This window comes from Poeciliopsis prolifica, unplaced genomic scaffold (assembly GCF_027474105.1).
Source record: "Poeciliopsis prolifica strain line A6 unplaced genomic scaffold, Auburn_PproV2 SCAFFOLD167, whole genome shotgun sequence".
In the NCBI taxonomy this organism is placed as follows: Eukaryota; Metazoa; Chordata; class Actinopteri; order Cyprinodontiformes; family Poeciliidae; genus Poeciliopsis; species Poeciliopsis prolifica.
Genome location: NW_026562542.1, coordinates 114377 through 131203, shown reverse-complemented (window position 1 = coordinate 131203; position 16827 = coordinate 114377). Strand labels below are relative to the sequence as shown.

The 16827-nt window shown below is 35.7% G+C and overlaps 1 protein-coding gene and 1 long non-coding RNA gene across 2 annotated transcripts in view; one reads left to right on the top strand and one right to left on the bottom strand.

Moving 5' to 3' along the window:
- The window catches only part of LOC129356360 (transmembrane protein 132C-like), a gene marked incomplete at its 5' end in the record, with an annotated part of 107861 nt that overhangs the window by 14944 nt on the left and 76090 nt on the right, over nt 1–16827 (bottom strand). Inside the window, 1 exon segment of the mRNA XM_055025953.1 lies at nt 5033–5176. Within this exon segment, the coding sequence (XP_054881928.1) occupies nt 5033–5176 (144 nt within the window).
- LOC129356361 (uncharacterized) lies at nt 12664–13700 on the top strand. The gene is made up of 3 exons (XR_008605396.1): nt 12664–12820; nt 12898–12960; nt 13200–13700. It is a non-coding gene; the product is annotated as an uncharacterized LOC129356361 (long non-coding RNA).

The window sequence follows — 16827 nt, the reverse complement described above, 5'->3', positions numbered from 1 at the left end:
TCTCAAATGGTGCAAGATCATCCCATCTCTCTGAAGAACAAAACTGACAGCTTTGTGTCTGTCAGCTTCTCCTCCTCCTCACTTTCATTACTTCTTCCTTATTCTTTCCCACTCATCGACTTTTATTATCAGTAAAGTGAGCACTGTCCAAATCTCATGCATGTTCAAACCTAAGTAGAGATTAAAAGTAATATGAAAGCTGTGGGGATATTTAAAACTTTAGACATTATGTTTTTTAAGGCAAAGACGAATAAAGGACAAAAATAAAACTGCGTATTTAGATGTTTCTAACAAGACCTAACCAGACTTATGCAAGAGCCACTGTACTGGTTCATTTATTAAATAGAATTTTGTTATCCAAGATGGTCTTATCCAAGCTGAAGTAAAAATAGTTGACAAAGCCTTAATGTAAGGTTGCATTCTGAGGAATTCCCTGCACAGTAATTACTATGCTGCATATTGTTAAATTCCCAAGCACCTGTTAAACTCCTTCTTAAAGCTTCTTCAAGAGAAGTATGCTTTGAGTGTATATTTTGCTCTTTTTGGGACTTTACAGTTTAAAGGCAGAGGTCATTGTCATGGTGGAAAAGTGTTATGTGCTTCAATAAAATTACATCATATGTGTGATCAGTAAAACAATAATGTGGATAATAATGGTTATAATTCAAGAGGGAAAGAGTGTTTCCCTTTCACCTTTGTTACAGAACCCTTAATCTGTTTACAATTTCATAAATTATCACCATAATGATTTTGAATTTGTACACATAAATAATGACACTGAAATTTACGTCTTGTAGTTATTACCCACTTTATGTCGATGGATGAAATCACTTTGATTTGAAAAAAAAGATGGATTATAATAGATATTAGAAGTTTTCAATTAGTCCTTCAGAGTCTTCCTTCTTAGGAGACTCTGATGTCTCATGATCGAGAGGCAGATAAAGAAGTGAATCTTCTTCATCTGCCTCTTGCTCGTATTATCCCTTTTTAACAGGAAGTCTCCAATTTTTCTCAGCTTTGTTATTGCACTCCAGATACATTGGAATATTTTCCCTATTGAAGGCATTTTAGGTGACAGCTTTAAAGATTGAACGAAGATTGTGTCATATTCTGCATTAAAAAGTGGAACTCAATTTCTCTCTACCTCTTATCAGTGGTGTCACAAACACATGCATGCACGCAAATCTGTGTCAGTTCACTGTGGACAATATTAAGTGTGTAGCCAGTCTTGTCCCTTACCAATTATTATAATGGCAAGAATGGATGAATGAATCAATGACTTAAAGAAAACTGGCTAAAACTAAATTAAGGTTTTGATCAGCATGACATACAGCACAGGGCCAGGTGTTGAGGGCAAATCTATATTAAAAATATCTGAGAACCCAGTGAGAATAAATTACATTTCACCCTATTTTACAATTAATACAAAATGAAGAGTTACCTCTGGAAAAGATGTTTCTTGGTATAAAGTTTAGTTAAGTAGGCTCAAATAACAAAGCTCCAGACTGAAGTTCTTATTAAACTTAGAATAAAATATTTTATTACTTATAAATTTATCTTGTGTCAGACAATATCATCTTACTATTTCTAGTTAAAAGACACAAAACAATTATTTTTATCACTTTTGATTAAAAGCCAATGTCAAACATCCTGTTTGGCTGGCATGTTTACTAAAGTATTTCACCAGTGAAATGTAGGCTTAATTAGCCTAGATATTATTTGTGTCTTTTCTATAGCCGATGTATGTACAATGCTTGATGATCTAACACTAGAAAAGTACGAAATCATCTGTTTACAACAAATAATTTCACAAAGTACATGTCACATCTTGTGGTTTTTAAACATTCAACTTGTATGTTGAAATCTACGTCAAGTCGACTATCAAGACACACTTTTGGTTTTGATCAGATCATATTTTCTCTTTTATCAGTTACTAACCTTTGCTACTTTCCTTGACCCTTAAGATTCATGTTGTTACAAACCATTTTCTAGTCTTTGTTTTGTCAAAAATCCTTAAAAAAGTGATCAAAAACAATTGTTAACCTATCCGCAGAAGGAAGGTTTATGTACAGATAAGTTTATAGAAAAACTTTAAAATTTATCAAAATTACAAATTTTCTCATTTGTAATTGAGACTGTATTGTGAGTGAAGTGCTCCAAAATATTATGACTCTCACTTACTATATCCAAATGAAGGATAAAAATATCAAGGAAAGCTCTTAATTGTTTAGGGCATGACTGTCACTAAAATGAATTATGGAGTTTCTCAGTGTTTTGCTCGAGGCACAGTCCTTTTTTATACATGCTATCTTTGGGCAATATCATAAAGAAAAAAAAGGTGTTTCTTGAAAACCAACCTTCTGTTGAGTAGATTATTTTTCTGCAGAAAACAGGCACAACTGGGGAGGTTTTTTTTTTCAATGTTAAAAAAATTATTTTATTAGCATCCTTTGAGCATGCTAACTCAAAAATTAAAAGAAAAAATGTTTTATTTGTGAATATTAAAGAGTAACAGAAATAAGCATATTATCTGGAGGGGAAAAACAGTAATACATTTGCGTCCGTTTATAATTTTTATAAAATTTATAATAAATTCTGACTTGAACTTTTATATTTACATCGGTTGGCATCTTTAAAGGATATGCTCTGAAAAAATAAGCAAAACAGACTTTATGCAAAATCCACTTTTTAGAGCTTTACAACACATTCTAATTTTATTTCCTCATCAAAAACACCAATAGCTTTGCTCTGATTTATGATACAAAATAAAATTTTTCTAAAGTTGATTGATATATACAGGCTTTTCATAATAATTGAATGTAATATAGTTTCTCAATTGTGGTATAAAATGGCCCTAAAATGGCCTGAAAAATACATATCACCCTTTACAAAAACATTAAATTCTTAATCTAAGACTATTAAATTGCATAATTGTCTTCTGCAAAAATAGAAAAAAATTAAACACATAAAACTGTCTCAGATAAAGTTCTAGAGCAAATGTTTCTATCTTATAACTTCAGAAGTCTGTGCAACACTTTTTGAAGGTACTGAACGTCATTGATAATTTATTCCCAGATTCCTGAGTGTCAGATATCTATTAATAAACAGCATTAGCTTGAGTGCAGACACCCCTACAAGTGAGCTAAAGAGGATCCACTCTAGTTTAAAAAGAGAGTTTACTCTCAAACTTTAAATAAAACAGTGATTGCCGGGACACAATAAGATCAAAAACTGTGTTATTTTGAGATTCCTTTGATATTAGTTTTAAAACGCAGGGTGCTGCTTACTGCTCCCAAAAGCAAATGTGTGAGCTGTTGGAGCACCCGGTCCCTGGCCCACAAGGTCAACATCACAATGTGTGGTATCATTTCGGTGGATAATGAAACCCTCTGAGAGATGTACCCTGTCGCTTCTCTTCTCTTTGATCATCTATACTACATATTTATTGCTATATATACATATGTATTTTGCCTCCAAGAAGCCAGACTATCCTGTAATCTTTCACAGTCTTTTTTTCTTTTTTGTTTTTTGAAGGTCTTTCAAAGTTTGTTCTTGACTTGAACTGAGTTTCATTCATTTTGTGTTTGATCTTTGCAAGTAATAGTCAGCATACTGGTGGGTATAACATCTATGCAGCTTTTTGACAGTGAGATCAAGTGACTTTTTTAAACTGAGAAGGGGCATGATCTACTAACAAGACCAGTTAGCATAGAACACTTTGTATCACAAGATGAGCTTTGATGAATTTCTACAGGGAACAATCAACCATGGTTTACAAGTTAAATAAATAAAACCAAACAACCGTCATGATTTGTGAAATTAACCAAAACGTTTTTGAGAAACAGAATATATTGACAATTGAAGTTAAACCAGTAGAATTGGGATATTCTTTAAATTAGTTTTCTGAAATTGTATGTAAATGATCTTTAAATTAGTCAGCAAAATTATGTTACTTTTATTTTGAAAGCAACCATTGTTTTTCTGCCTGGGTAGAAAAACAATGGTTACTACATCACCACCCAGTGTGAGTAGACTATGTTCTGGTAGAAAGACTTTATAAAACATGCAAGTTGCTTTGGGAAATGCAAGCACACAAAATGTTGACAGAGTACAAGTTTCACAAGACACATTCAGATAGTTTTATATATATCAAAGCTACTGCTGTGCCTAGTTTGGAGAAAAGTTCACTGCTTCTACAAATTACAATGAAGTTGACACTATCAGACTGAAGATGAAGAGAAACAAAATAACTTGACCAATCACAGATTTTTACTATTAAAAACTGCAAGATTAAAGTTGCAGTAGGCCATATTCATTTTATAAATAGTACGCTAAATTGTATATGACTATATTTTATAAATTATGTTCACAGATGACTTTCTGAAATTTAATGGCCATTCTATTTAAATCTAAGAATAGACTGAACATTACAGATTTTGCATTGGCATGTCATTTCAGTGCATGTGAATGGTAGATACCAGAAATTTACCAGAAATTTATGAATTGTTGTCGGGAAAACTGTTTGGAAATTTTCTGTCATAAGATATCTTAAAGAATGGACTAGAGGGAACTACAGTGTTGCAGTCAAAAGCTGTTTCCTGGTTGCTAAGACAGAGTATTCAAGAATAAAATGCCTTCTAAACAGAGATAAAAATATATTTTAGAGAACAAAGAATACATTTAAATTGTGTTTCCATTCCCATCATTGCTAAGAGGTTGCTACAAATTCCTCTTATTTACTTACCAGAAGCTGAATAAAATGTCCAACATTTAGTACAAATGTGTTTTTGCAATTCCTATCTAGTTGTTCTCTGAAAGATTAGCTTGCCAATCACCAATAAAAAAACACAATCAAACAACAAAAAAAACCCAAAACAGCTGTGGCAATTTTTATGTACAAGTTAAAATACTGTAATATTTCAGTCCGATTGTGAAACTTGTAAGTCCTTATGATCGCTTTTGAAAAAATGCCTTGGCTACAACCGAAACGCCTACAGGCAAGGTGAAACCAGATGCTTCACAACACACTAACCTTGATAACCTGTTCGTCTGTTGATTTGCACTCCACTGACTCCGTAACATCTGACACAGCACCATCTGTCCCTACAGTGACCACCTTAACAGGAACAGCAACTGTGCGCCCATTGAGGACAGCCGTGTTCAGGATCTCAGTGTCCTGTAGAGAAACACGAGGGGAAACAGTGGTTCACATTAGACAAGGTTCCATGAGCTGACTAAAGCTAAATAAATCAGGCAGTGTGGAGAGCAATTGAGGCTACAGAAGAAAGAAAGTGACAACCACAAATCTGCTAAAGAAGAAAGTTAACAATTTTACCCTTTTTATATCCTTACATGTCAGCCAGGTATTAACTGTACTTTTTTTCTTCAAGTGTACCCAGTTATGTAAGCATTGTACATCATCAGAAATCACAAAACAAAACAAAAAAACCCAAAAAACATATTCCCCTTTTAGATAGACCCTAATAAATTCGTCATTTTGGCAGATGTTATTTGATTTTATCCAAAGTAATTTCAGCTTTTCTGTTGTAATAAAAATATCATTTTGTAATCAAAACCATGAAGCACGTTTTTGTTTTTGTTGAAGGAATATTGAAGGAATCTTGAGCAGACCAATAGCTAAATATAATTAATAAGGAAATGGACCTCCGGAGTCTTTGGTTCAGCCGTTTCAAAATGTGTTACAAATATTACTTTCCATTCCTGTAAATATAATGTTTTAACATTTGAAAACTGGAACCTTTTTGTTCTCAAGCTGCAGCAAAAAAGTACATTTGGTAGAATGCCTGAAAGAGAAGTTTTGTTTCAGTACATAAAGTCACAGACATGAAACACTGGGAAAAAACAGCTGCAAGACTGTGCCCTTAAACTTAAAGACAACCTTTAAATGCCACGTATTTGAAGGTCCCATCTTCTGCAATTATAGTAAATAGTCACCATCTGAGACCCTTCACATGAAGTGCCCCTTTGAAACATGCTCAAGTAGCCCAGAAAATGGCAGGTAGCTGTCAGTGGTAATATTTACTTTCACATAGATGGCATAAAGCAAAAATGGTGTTTTTGCTCCTTGCTTAAAGGTCTTTGGCACCAAGTAAAGATTATTTTTCTTTCCACCAATCGATTGAGAAAAAGTGTGAATAATGGCAATGACATGTTGTGGACAGCTTGCTGACAGTACTTGTCTCACAGCTACAGCCAAACAGAAAAACTGCTCAGTAAGCTGTTGTATTTACTGATTTAAAAATTGGTTCTGTAAATGCTGGGCCTCTTGAAAAACATAAATACATGCAGACTAAAAATGAAAAAAAATATCTAGCATATCTTTTGGCACAGTTTATTGAAAATGATTCACCACTTTCAGATTTTAATAATTATGAAGCACTTACTCCAAAATTTGAAGGAATTCACAAGAGATATCCAAGCAACTGAAGGAAGCAGGAAACAGACTTATCATAGGAAAGGACAGGAGGTATCTGGTTTACTTTCTCAAAACGTACCTGCGCTTCTGCAACAGGTTCCATCAAACCACTTTTGATGACTACTATAGTGCAGATACAAGAAGCCCTGATCTTCTGATGCATAGAAACATTTAATAATAAGTTCAGTGTTTTTTTTTAAAACATCTCAAAATGGCACCTAAACATATGTTACCGCTCTGCATGATATATTGTATTTTAGAACATACAACCAAACATTAAAGGAAAATGATTTCCTTTCATAGATGGCTTAAGTGAAGAAGAATCAAACTGAATCTTTTTCTTTGCAGTTCTCCTGCAGCAACATTTCAAGTATACAGAGAAAAAACACATAAAATAGAACGACAATGACATGTTCAAGTAAATTGCAGTCATTTAAAAGATATCACAAGATACACTCGAGAGTGAAAGGCCTTACAGAAGAGCGGGAAAAAGATAATAAGATCAATTAAGACAACGGCTGGTAATCCTTGTGCTCCCAGTGTTTTGTCTGTCAGAAGATTTGGTATAACAGTGGATCCTGCACATCATTAGCTCAAAGAAAGGCTATAAAGAGGCCTAGCTGTTTAAAAAGGCAGAGGCGCACTTGTCTTCAGAGTTTGCTTTGTTCATTCAGATTTGCTTTTTGTTATCCTCAAACTGGTAAAATAAATGTGATTTAAGGCTCAACCGAAAATAAAAAGTTTTCCAAAAGAAACAACAAAAATCTTTTTCTTTTGTGAGGAAAAAATGACAACTGGTTGCTCCTGGCAGCTTGTTGTTTTGTGTTACTGAAAAAAAAACAAAAAAAACAGAATAATAGTAAAACTGTGAAGAACAGAATGAAAACAAATAAAATCCCAGATAGGAACTCTCAAAAATACAAAATTTCTGCTCACAAATTATTTGTTTATTCCATCTGTAGGAAGTTTAAAAGATGTTGGTGTGTCATAAAAATATCAAAAGCAATAGTATTTCACATATGAGCCCTGTATTTTAAAACTGTATTTAAAATGTATTTAATATTCAAATGTGCAACTTGTCGTTTTTCACGGACATTTTAAACCCAATGTGTGGATGTGTTTTAACAGGAAAACACCATCTGTTCCAACAAGCGCGGCTAACACAATTTGTGAGTGATTTGTCTGTTAAATCTAGACAGAAAAAAACTGTTTCTTTGTGTATTTCAATTTTCATCATGACATTGTTTATGTAGGTTTTACAAAACAAATTTATTGCAACGAAAAGGCAGTAAAAGATTTATCCAATGTTCTAGCCCTTAAAGTTCAGCGTAGTTATAGTTTGTATTTAAACTGATTTGACTCCTACGGCTTGAATTGTGGGCCAGAAATGGTGCACATTTGAAAAAAAAGAAAAAAAATACAGTCTTTTGAATTGCATATAAACAGATGTTTTATTTACAACAATAAATTTGTCATATTATGATGCCAGTTTGCTGGCTGCCAACTACTGAGTCAGTGGTTTTCTCCTCAGTGTAGTCTCTTTTTGTGTTAATGAGGAAAAAAATGCTTTTATGTTTTGTGCAATTGTTTGGAGCTCTGACAGTTATGTCAGATTATTATGACTACAATCTGTGTGTTACAAAAAACAAGGACATAAAGTAAAAGGACATAAACAACAAAGAAACGGATAAGAGAAGAAGCTAAATTAAAACAATTCACTAAAGACGAGCAGGTTAAAAAGTTTTCAATAGGTGTTGCAAAAGCATTTTTGAAGTTGTACCTTACAAGAGTGACACAACCAGTTATAGGCTTGCGAGGCAATTACTCGTTTAATTTCACAAAGTTGGTTTGGACAAATTTATCCCTTAACCCTCTGATGCATAAATGGGTAATTTTGGACCCAGTGAGGTCATCTTTTTGCAATATCTTTGCAATGAAAGGTCAATATGTCATGCATGAGAGGTTTAATAAATAAAGCCAACATTAGAAAAAAAACCCAAATAAATAAAAAACATTGCCTTCACCTTAGCTACCATGTCTGATTTTTCCAATGATCTGAAACAAGTGAGTTGAACAAACAGTAAAAACAGAAGAAATTGCAAAGAGGCAAAACTTTTTCACAGCACTGTAAATAATCATCCTCAATGGACTCTGTGTTGTGTGCCTCAACGTTTGAAGAAAAGTGTCTGCTTTTACCTAATGAGCCATTAGGACTGAAGAAAGTCAAAAAAGGTCTTAATGAGCTCTAGCTACTGATGTTGTAGGTACCATACCTCCAACATAAACAAACTTCATCCCAATGATGACATTAAGCACTCTTTTTGTCTACATGTTTTATTAATTTTAGGTTTGTGCAACATGACAGGACAAAACAGGTATGTGTGAATAGGTAGAAGTTCGCTGTGACTTCTCAATTGTCTTATGGTGTTGCAGATATGTGACAAGCATATCTTATTCATGAATTCAATTTGAACACAACCACTGATAAACCTTCACATCTTCAAATGGCTTCATTATTTACTAATACAAACACATCTTCCAGATACACCCACCCACTTATCTGTATGCACATGGAAACAAATTAACTTTGACACACACATGTATTGGAACCCTGGATGGCCAGGTTAAAAAACAAGCATGTCCCCCTCTCCTCATGCAGCATCTTTTTTTTTACCACCTTTCATTGCACTGCAGAGCACAGGGCAAGAAAAAAAAGAAAGAAAGACGATGAAAGACAGGAGAATCGATAAAAGGCCATTATGCTTCTGTGCAGCTGGGTACAAGGGTGGAGCGTGTGGGGGCTGATATGGTAGCGAATGAATCATGTGTTCGGGAGCAAACAACCTACAGACGTGCTGCTCAGAGGATCGTTACTGTATGTGAATGTGAGTGGGCTGAAGGACAAAATCAGCTCTTGTTATTTGCCTCAGAGCAATATTTCCATTAGTTCAGGTGACTTGCTGGCCATGGATGTCTGAGAGTGCTTTTGGATTTGTCACCTACTCGCAAAGTGTAGTGCTGGCCACTCATACATTTACAAATCCACTTAAGACAACGGTGAGGGTACAATGTAAGCATATGACATCCTGACAATGTATCCTTCCGAATTATGCAAAAGAAGACATTACTGATTACGCTGTAATGCAAAGACAGATATGAAAGACCCCAGGCCAAGAATCAAACCCAAGACCTTGTTGCTACAAGGCAACAGTGCTATCAACTGCGCTACTGTGCAGCCCCCTGTTGTACATATAAAAAGATTTGCTTTATCAAGTTTTTGTTTTAAGATTTCATGAAGGAAATATGTAGAATTGAATAACTGTTTATTCACATACAGAATAAGGATGGTGTGTGCTTTTGTTTTTGTGAAAATGAATCCATGAAACGGCTAATTTCTCCTCACTCATAAAAAAGGATCTCTTTCGAAACACTTTTTGTGTCCCAGACCTATTAAACAATGAAAGACGAATATTTAAGGGAAAACATAAATCAAAAAGAGATCAAGGGACAACATGTGTCATGCCATGCCAATGATGACTTTTGTTTAAATCATCCTGAATAAAATAAAATATGCACAGCTCAGATATAGATTACAATTCACTGGACATTTTTTAAATGAAAAAAAATCCCATATTAGATTGATATGCATTCAAAATCTTTCTCCATTATATGGGCAAGATAAGTTATGATTAATCCCACACATTTATTGGAATAGATAAGAGGACAAGGAAAGAGCTTCACCTAAATCTGGCTCATGAACTTAGCTTAACCCTGGCTTGCAATTTATTATTCAGTGACTGAAAATATGCTTTTGTTCCATGGAAATACCATGGCTATAACTATTCACTGTATAACTCCAGTGGAGAGTTGGCTCACATAAGCAACGTGTATCTAATTTCCAGCGTAAAGCAACAAAAGCACTTTTCATCTGAAACATTTTTTTTGATAAGAATAGTGATATCTGAAATAACTCAAGTAATACATATAGAAAGAATCTTTAACAAATGATAGATTCGATATTTTGTGCAGTAAAACTACAACACATCTGCTTTGTGAATAAGCTTAGATGTGATTTCGGCCCATTATTTAACACAAAAAGTCTTAAAATACTGAACTTTCTGATGACAATCTTTGCACAGTATGATCATTATTTATGTAGTTCTCTTACAATTAAATTCAAGTCAGGTCTATTTTCCTGCTGCAACATCCAGATTGTTTCATCGTGAGATCCTTAAATAGAATATACCGGTATATTTCTCTTTTCCCTCTTTCAATAATCAGATGAAGTCTGCAAATACCATATGCTCCCAAATCTACACTTCATTGTTTTCGTGGTGATATTCACCAACATTCTACCTCCAAATATGGTGTATACAATCAGTCAAATTTGCCCTTTTATCTGTCCGCGCTGTTCTCCCAATATTTTACCGATTTGTTCAAATTATGTACTGCAAAATATATTTCCTTGATCTTCTCTTCAGGAGTGTAGTTTTGTGGAGTGAGCTGGCATAAAGGCCACCCTTGCAGATTGTAGAAAAAAACATACAGTCGGTCTTTGACTCTGATGCCTTTTCTTATATTTCTTTTATTATCATTCCTCTGTCAGAAATCTTAGCACCTGATCATGGATGGCTTATGGATAAATTATATACAGTTTATGTTGAGATAATGATGTATTGTTTAGCAACACAAGGTGAAAGTCCGGAGAGAGCCCTTTTTCTTTATCTATCATCAAATATTTGTTATCCAAATCCATGGTATCTATTTTTAAAAGCCATAAATCAGGATCAAACCTGATTTAACTGGTACTGACAGATAATAGGATTGCTTATGTAAAATAACACATTTAAGTGATTTTACTTGCTTTGAATACCTGTTCTGCAAGTTCTTTTGCATGGTTATCTCTTGTGCCATTCCATTTTATTATACATGACTTTAGTTATGGATTTATTTGTTTTGATTTATTTGCATGCATAGGCATCTTAAGTTGTTAAAGATATATGGTGTGAATTGCACATCAACAGCCCAGTTAAAAATAAATGTACTGAGATACTTCTATACCCCCTTCTCTCTGCACATCCCGTGTCTGACTGCCTGAAAGGAGCTGGGGAAAGTGGTTTTGCACAATGTAATATGTGGATGGTTATGGCTTAGGGAAAAAGGGACAGTAGTCAAATTATTTAGCATTCAGATGGTTCAATAAGAGATGAGCTGTGGTAGGACGCACACAGTTGAAATCATATTAGAGGTGAGGAACAGAAAGTAAAATAAATCAGACTGTTGATGATATAATCTTGCCAATTTTCCAGATTTGCTTGTAATTCAAAAAGGCAAAACACACAAATACTTGTCCATTGTTTCTTTTTTTATTTTCTTTCAGGTGAACATGTTAATTGATGTTCTGTTATGGCAGCTTATGTACTGTAGCTGCAGTGTCAGCAAATCAACAGTTGGTGGCAGATTGGGGGCATTTTGCCATAATCACTTGGAGGAAATACCACTATTGATTTAAATGAGGGCCTGCAGTGATTTATACTCTCCTCATTAATTAGATATTGATTTATAACTTGTTTGCCTGGCAAATCGGTTGGGATTTGTTATTGTGTAATCTGAGCTCTAAATACATTTAAAGAGATTAAATATTAAGCCTCTGTTCTCTTCCAGTTCTATTCTCACTCTAACATTAGAAGGGAAAAATGCCAAGCCAGAAATGATAAATCAGCTGTCGCTGGTAAAACTAGTCTGTATTCTGTGGACGTCTTTCCTGTTTCTTTAGGCTGTTTGTTTAAAATAAACCAAAGAGCTTTGTTGTTCTGGCCTCTGGCCCTTAGCTGACCAAATGAAAAACTCAAACAAGACTATCGGGGCAAGGGTAAGACTGAAGGAAGGTAAGCCAGTAACAAACACCTACAAACGAACGAGAGAATGAACATCGGGTGCAAAAACCTGACTGCCACTAACCCTGAGTGTGGAAAATGAAACGTAGAAAATGTGTGCTGTTGATTTGCATCCAAGCAACTATCTTGTAAGAAATATGGCTTAAAAAGTCGAGGAGAGTTTATTTTCTTTCAAAAAGAGAGAGGATTGGCTTCCTAATTCATGCAAGTTGCAAGTAATCCAACCAGGAATAACCTTTAATCAACCTTCTAATCATCATTGTACCATTCAAGACTAGTATGGTTTTGAGACAAAATTTTCAAAGATGTTGTATGTAACCCAGGGTAAAAACTGCCCTTAATCCCGCCTTTGTTGCTCCATTGGTTGGCGTGATAGTCAATCACACAGAGTAGTCAGCCAATCATTGCACCTGGAGTGTTTTTTAGGCCTGCTCCAGCTTTTCCCAATCAGGTGTGAGGGGGAGAGCTGGAGACAAAGGAGCTGCAGGTTTGTGTTTCCAAACAATTAGTTGATCTCTTTGTTGTTATGCACTTTTAAAACCTCACAATATAAAAATTACGTAGATCTGGGTATCCAGTGAGCTTGGAGCCAGGAAGTTCTCATACAGCGATCTATAAATGGAATTGGTGAGTAATGAATATGTTTTGTTGGTGGTGGTATCCAATGCTAATTGTTTATGAAATATACCATCTAACTTTTAAATTCTAAACATGTATTTAAGATAATGAAATGAATGCTGATATCTTTAAGTTGTTTTAAAGATTTGATTGTGGATATGATTGTATTTATTTCTGGATATAACTGAAAAAACAGTCTAGTTAACTAGCAGGATGGTAATTTACTGGACCTGTTTATTTCAATACAGGCCAGGTGACCCTTTTTGGGTTAAAGGATGGTGAGCTTCTGATAACTGGCTGGAGCCAGGAGAACCTGAAATTGACTCCATACTGGTCTGGTAGGAGGCTGATGGTCCACAATATTTCCCCCTCCATCTCACTACATAGACACACTTCATTATTCATCTTTTCATCGGACACAAATTGCGCTTGGACATTCTCCTCTTGAATATCTGGAAAAAACACACAATGGACTTTTAAATGTGTGTCGGTCAGACATTGTACTGACCAGGCGGGGAAAAGTGAAGGACTTTTGTGCACAATTATATAGAAGATTTACTGCAGTGCTGTGTATATATTTATTGTGTTTTTGTTTTGTATGTTTTGTCTTGTAATGTTTACTTTTCTTTAAAATACATAGTATTGAAAGCAATTATTCTTTTGTTTCGTTTGATTACTGACAACAGCTCCAGTAGATGAATTTAGTCTTCTGATCTCAGATGCTACTTAGTCTTGTGCTACATTAAATACTGCTACATTATTGGTGAGCTAGCCAGGAGCTGTTTGATCAGTAATCAATAGAAAGCCGTTGAATTGAGTTGCACAAATAAGTCTGGTTCATACTCACCAATTCAGTTTTCATCATGGAAGTTTTTGAAACTTTTGGTCTAAAAATCTCTAATACAGTATTGATTGATGGAGTCTCAGAGAACCCCACTGATGAGCTTATTGATTTTCTTGAACAGTATGGTAGTATTAAGCAGAAAACTACCATAGATTTACGTGAATCAGAATTTGATCAAAGGTTGGCTGTTGAATATGATTCTGGATTATCTTTAGCACGCTTATCTCCAATATTACCCTATATATTTACATCAAGTGAGGGTGATAAATTTCATATTGAAAGTTTATCTGAGATTTATGCCTCAAAGGTTGGTGGCTTAAAGACAAACAAGTATTTGGCGGATTTACAAGAAATTGCCAAGCTGTCTGGAAAAATTATGCTGAAGTCCTCACAGAAGTGATGTCCCAGATACAGCAGTCTGTTTCAGAGTTTTGTCCTGTGGTGCCAGTGAAGGCAAAAGAAGAACAACCTGCAGAAGCAGATGAAGCACAGCAGCCATCAGCTCATGCCACAACTCGACTCCCTTTTCCTTTGTCATCCCATTTACAGTCAGATCCTCTTCCATCCAGTTCTTCTGTCTCCATCAGAACTGAAGCACAAGGTCAGGAGAAGCAGTCCACGTTAATTTCTGCTGGTGACCTTAATCCTCCTGAGGTGCAACGCTACATTGTGGAGCATGTTGTCAGGAGTGGGGACAACTCTCTGCATATGCATACATCTCATAGACTGAGAGTATTCTCTGGAAAAGTCCCGAGGCCAAGTCATGAGACAGACTATGACACATGGCGGGCTAGTGTTGATCTAATTCTTCAAGATTCTTCTATGTCACAGTTGCAATGTACCAGACTAATTCGTGATAGTCTTCTTCCACCTGCCTGTGATATAGTGAAACATTTAAGTCCTGATACATTGCCAAAGGTGTACATGCAACAACTTGATTCAGCTTATGGAACTGTTCAAGATGGAGAGGAGTTGTATGTTAAATTTATGGACACCTATCAGGATAGCGGAGAAAAGCCATCTGCTTATTTGCAGCGTCTGAAAGTTGTGCTACAGCATGCAGTAAAGAGAGGAGGTGTTTTGGAGAAGGACATGGATGCACGACTGTTGACCCAATTTTGTAGAGGATGTTGGGACAACAATCTAATATCAGAACTTCAACTCAAACAGAAAAAAAATAATCCACCTTCATTTGCTGAGTTGTTGTTGCTGCTTAGAACTGAAGAGGACAGGGAAACAGCAAAGACTTTAAGGATGAAGCACCACTTGGGGAGCACTAGACAGAAAGTTGCATCTCAAGTCCAGTTTGCACATACTGATCAGGAAACTAACCTGTGTGTTGCTTTGAATAACATGACTAAACAGCTTTCACAACAGATGGCAGCAATACAGCAGCAGCTCACTTCTTTAACAACAGGTCAGATGAGCACTAAGTTACCTTTTGCTGCAAAAGTTACTTCAAAGCCTAATGTGAAAAAACCTGTTAAGGATGTAAATCTCAGCAATTCTAGCTCTAAACCTGGGTTTTGTTTCCGTTGCGGAGAGGATGGCCACATTAAGCCTCAATGTGACAATGAGCCCAATCCAGTATTGGTCAGTGCAAAGCGGAAATTGTTTTATGATAAAACAGAAGAGACGGAGACAAAATCCCTCTACTTCAGGACATTTAAACTAGTTCCAGTTCCTGTTGAGGGGCAAACAGGAGCTGAATTGGACCAATCTTGTCCCGCAGAGAGAGCGTCTGTTGAGTGTGCTAAATTGCAGACAAGAACTAAAACTAACTTGCCAAAGGGATTGATCGGCTCCAGATGTACAGCAGAAGTCAATATTGCTGGCTACAACTCTCAATGTCTTCTGGATACCGGCTCTCAAGTTACTACAATTCCTGTTTCTTTCTTTAATGAGCATCTTTCAGATTATCCAGTTCACTCGCTAAATGATCTACTTCATGTTGAAGGGGCTGCAGGTCAACATGTTCCCTATTTGGGTTATGTTGAAGTACCAATAACATTTCCAAAAGACTTCATTGGTAGTGAATTAACAGTTGAAACCCTTGCTTTGGTTGTCCCTGATGTGAGACCTGGATTTCCAGTTTCAGTATTAATTGGCATGAACACACTTGAAATTCTCTATGAAAAATTTTGTTCCAGTGACTGTCCAACATTTCAACCTGCTTCATATGGGTTTAAAACAGTTCTGCATCAGTTAATGCATCAGCAGAACTGTGGTAACCATTTAGGTGTTGTGACACTCAACAGTAAAACCCCTGTACTTATTCCAGCTGGTTGCACAGTGGTGGTTGAGGGTTGTGCCAAACTGTCTCGTGCGGCCAGTCAGTGTGCTATTGTTCGGCACCCAGTTTCAGGCCTGCCGGGTAGCCTCGTTGTTAGTAGTTGTTTGGTTGCACTTCAAGCTGGTTTACTCAATAAGGTTCCAGTTGTTGTCTCCAATGAAACAAAGCAAGCCACTTCCATATCTGCTTCAAATATCATTGCTGAACTGGAAGCCTATGCAAGTATCATTTCAGAGCACGATGAGATCAATCATACAGCTAAGGAGACATCAACAGCACCTTTGAACATCAATTTTGGTGAGTCACCAATACCATCAGAATGGAAGGAAAGAATCATTACAAAATTAAATGCCATACCTGAAGTTTTCTCCCATCATGATTTAGATTTTGGTTGTACCAAGCAAGTGAAACATCACATTAATCTTCATGATAACACCCCTTTAAACATCGTGCGAGACCAATTCACCCACAAGACATAGAGGCTGTTCGTAAACATTTACGTGAACTTCTGGATGCTGGTGTTATTAGAGAATCCGAATCACCTTTTTCATCTCCAATTGTTGTTGTTAAAAAGAAAAATGGAGACATAAGGCTGTGCATTGACTACCGTAAACTTAATTTACAAACTGTCAAGGATGCATATGCTTTGCCTAATCTGGAGGAATCATTTACAGCACTTAGAGGATCAAAATGGTTCTCTGTGCTTGACCTGAAATCTGGTTATTATCAGATTGAAATG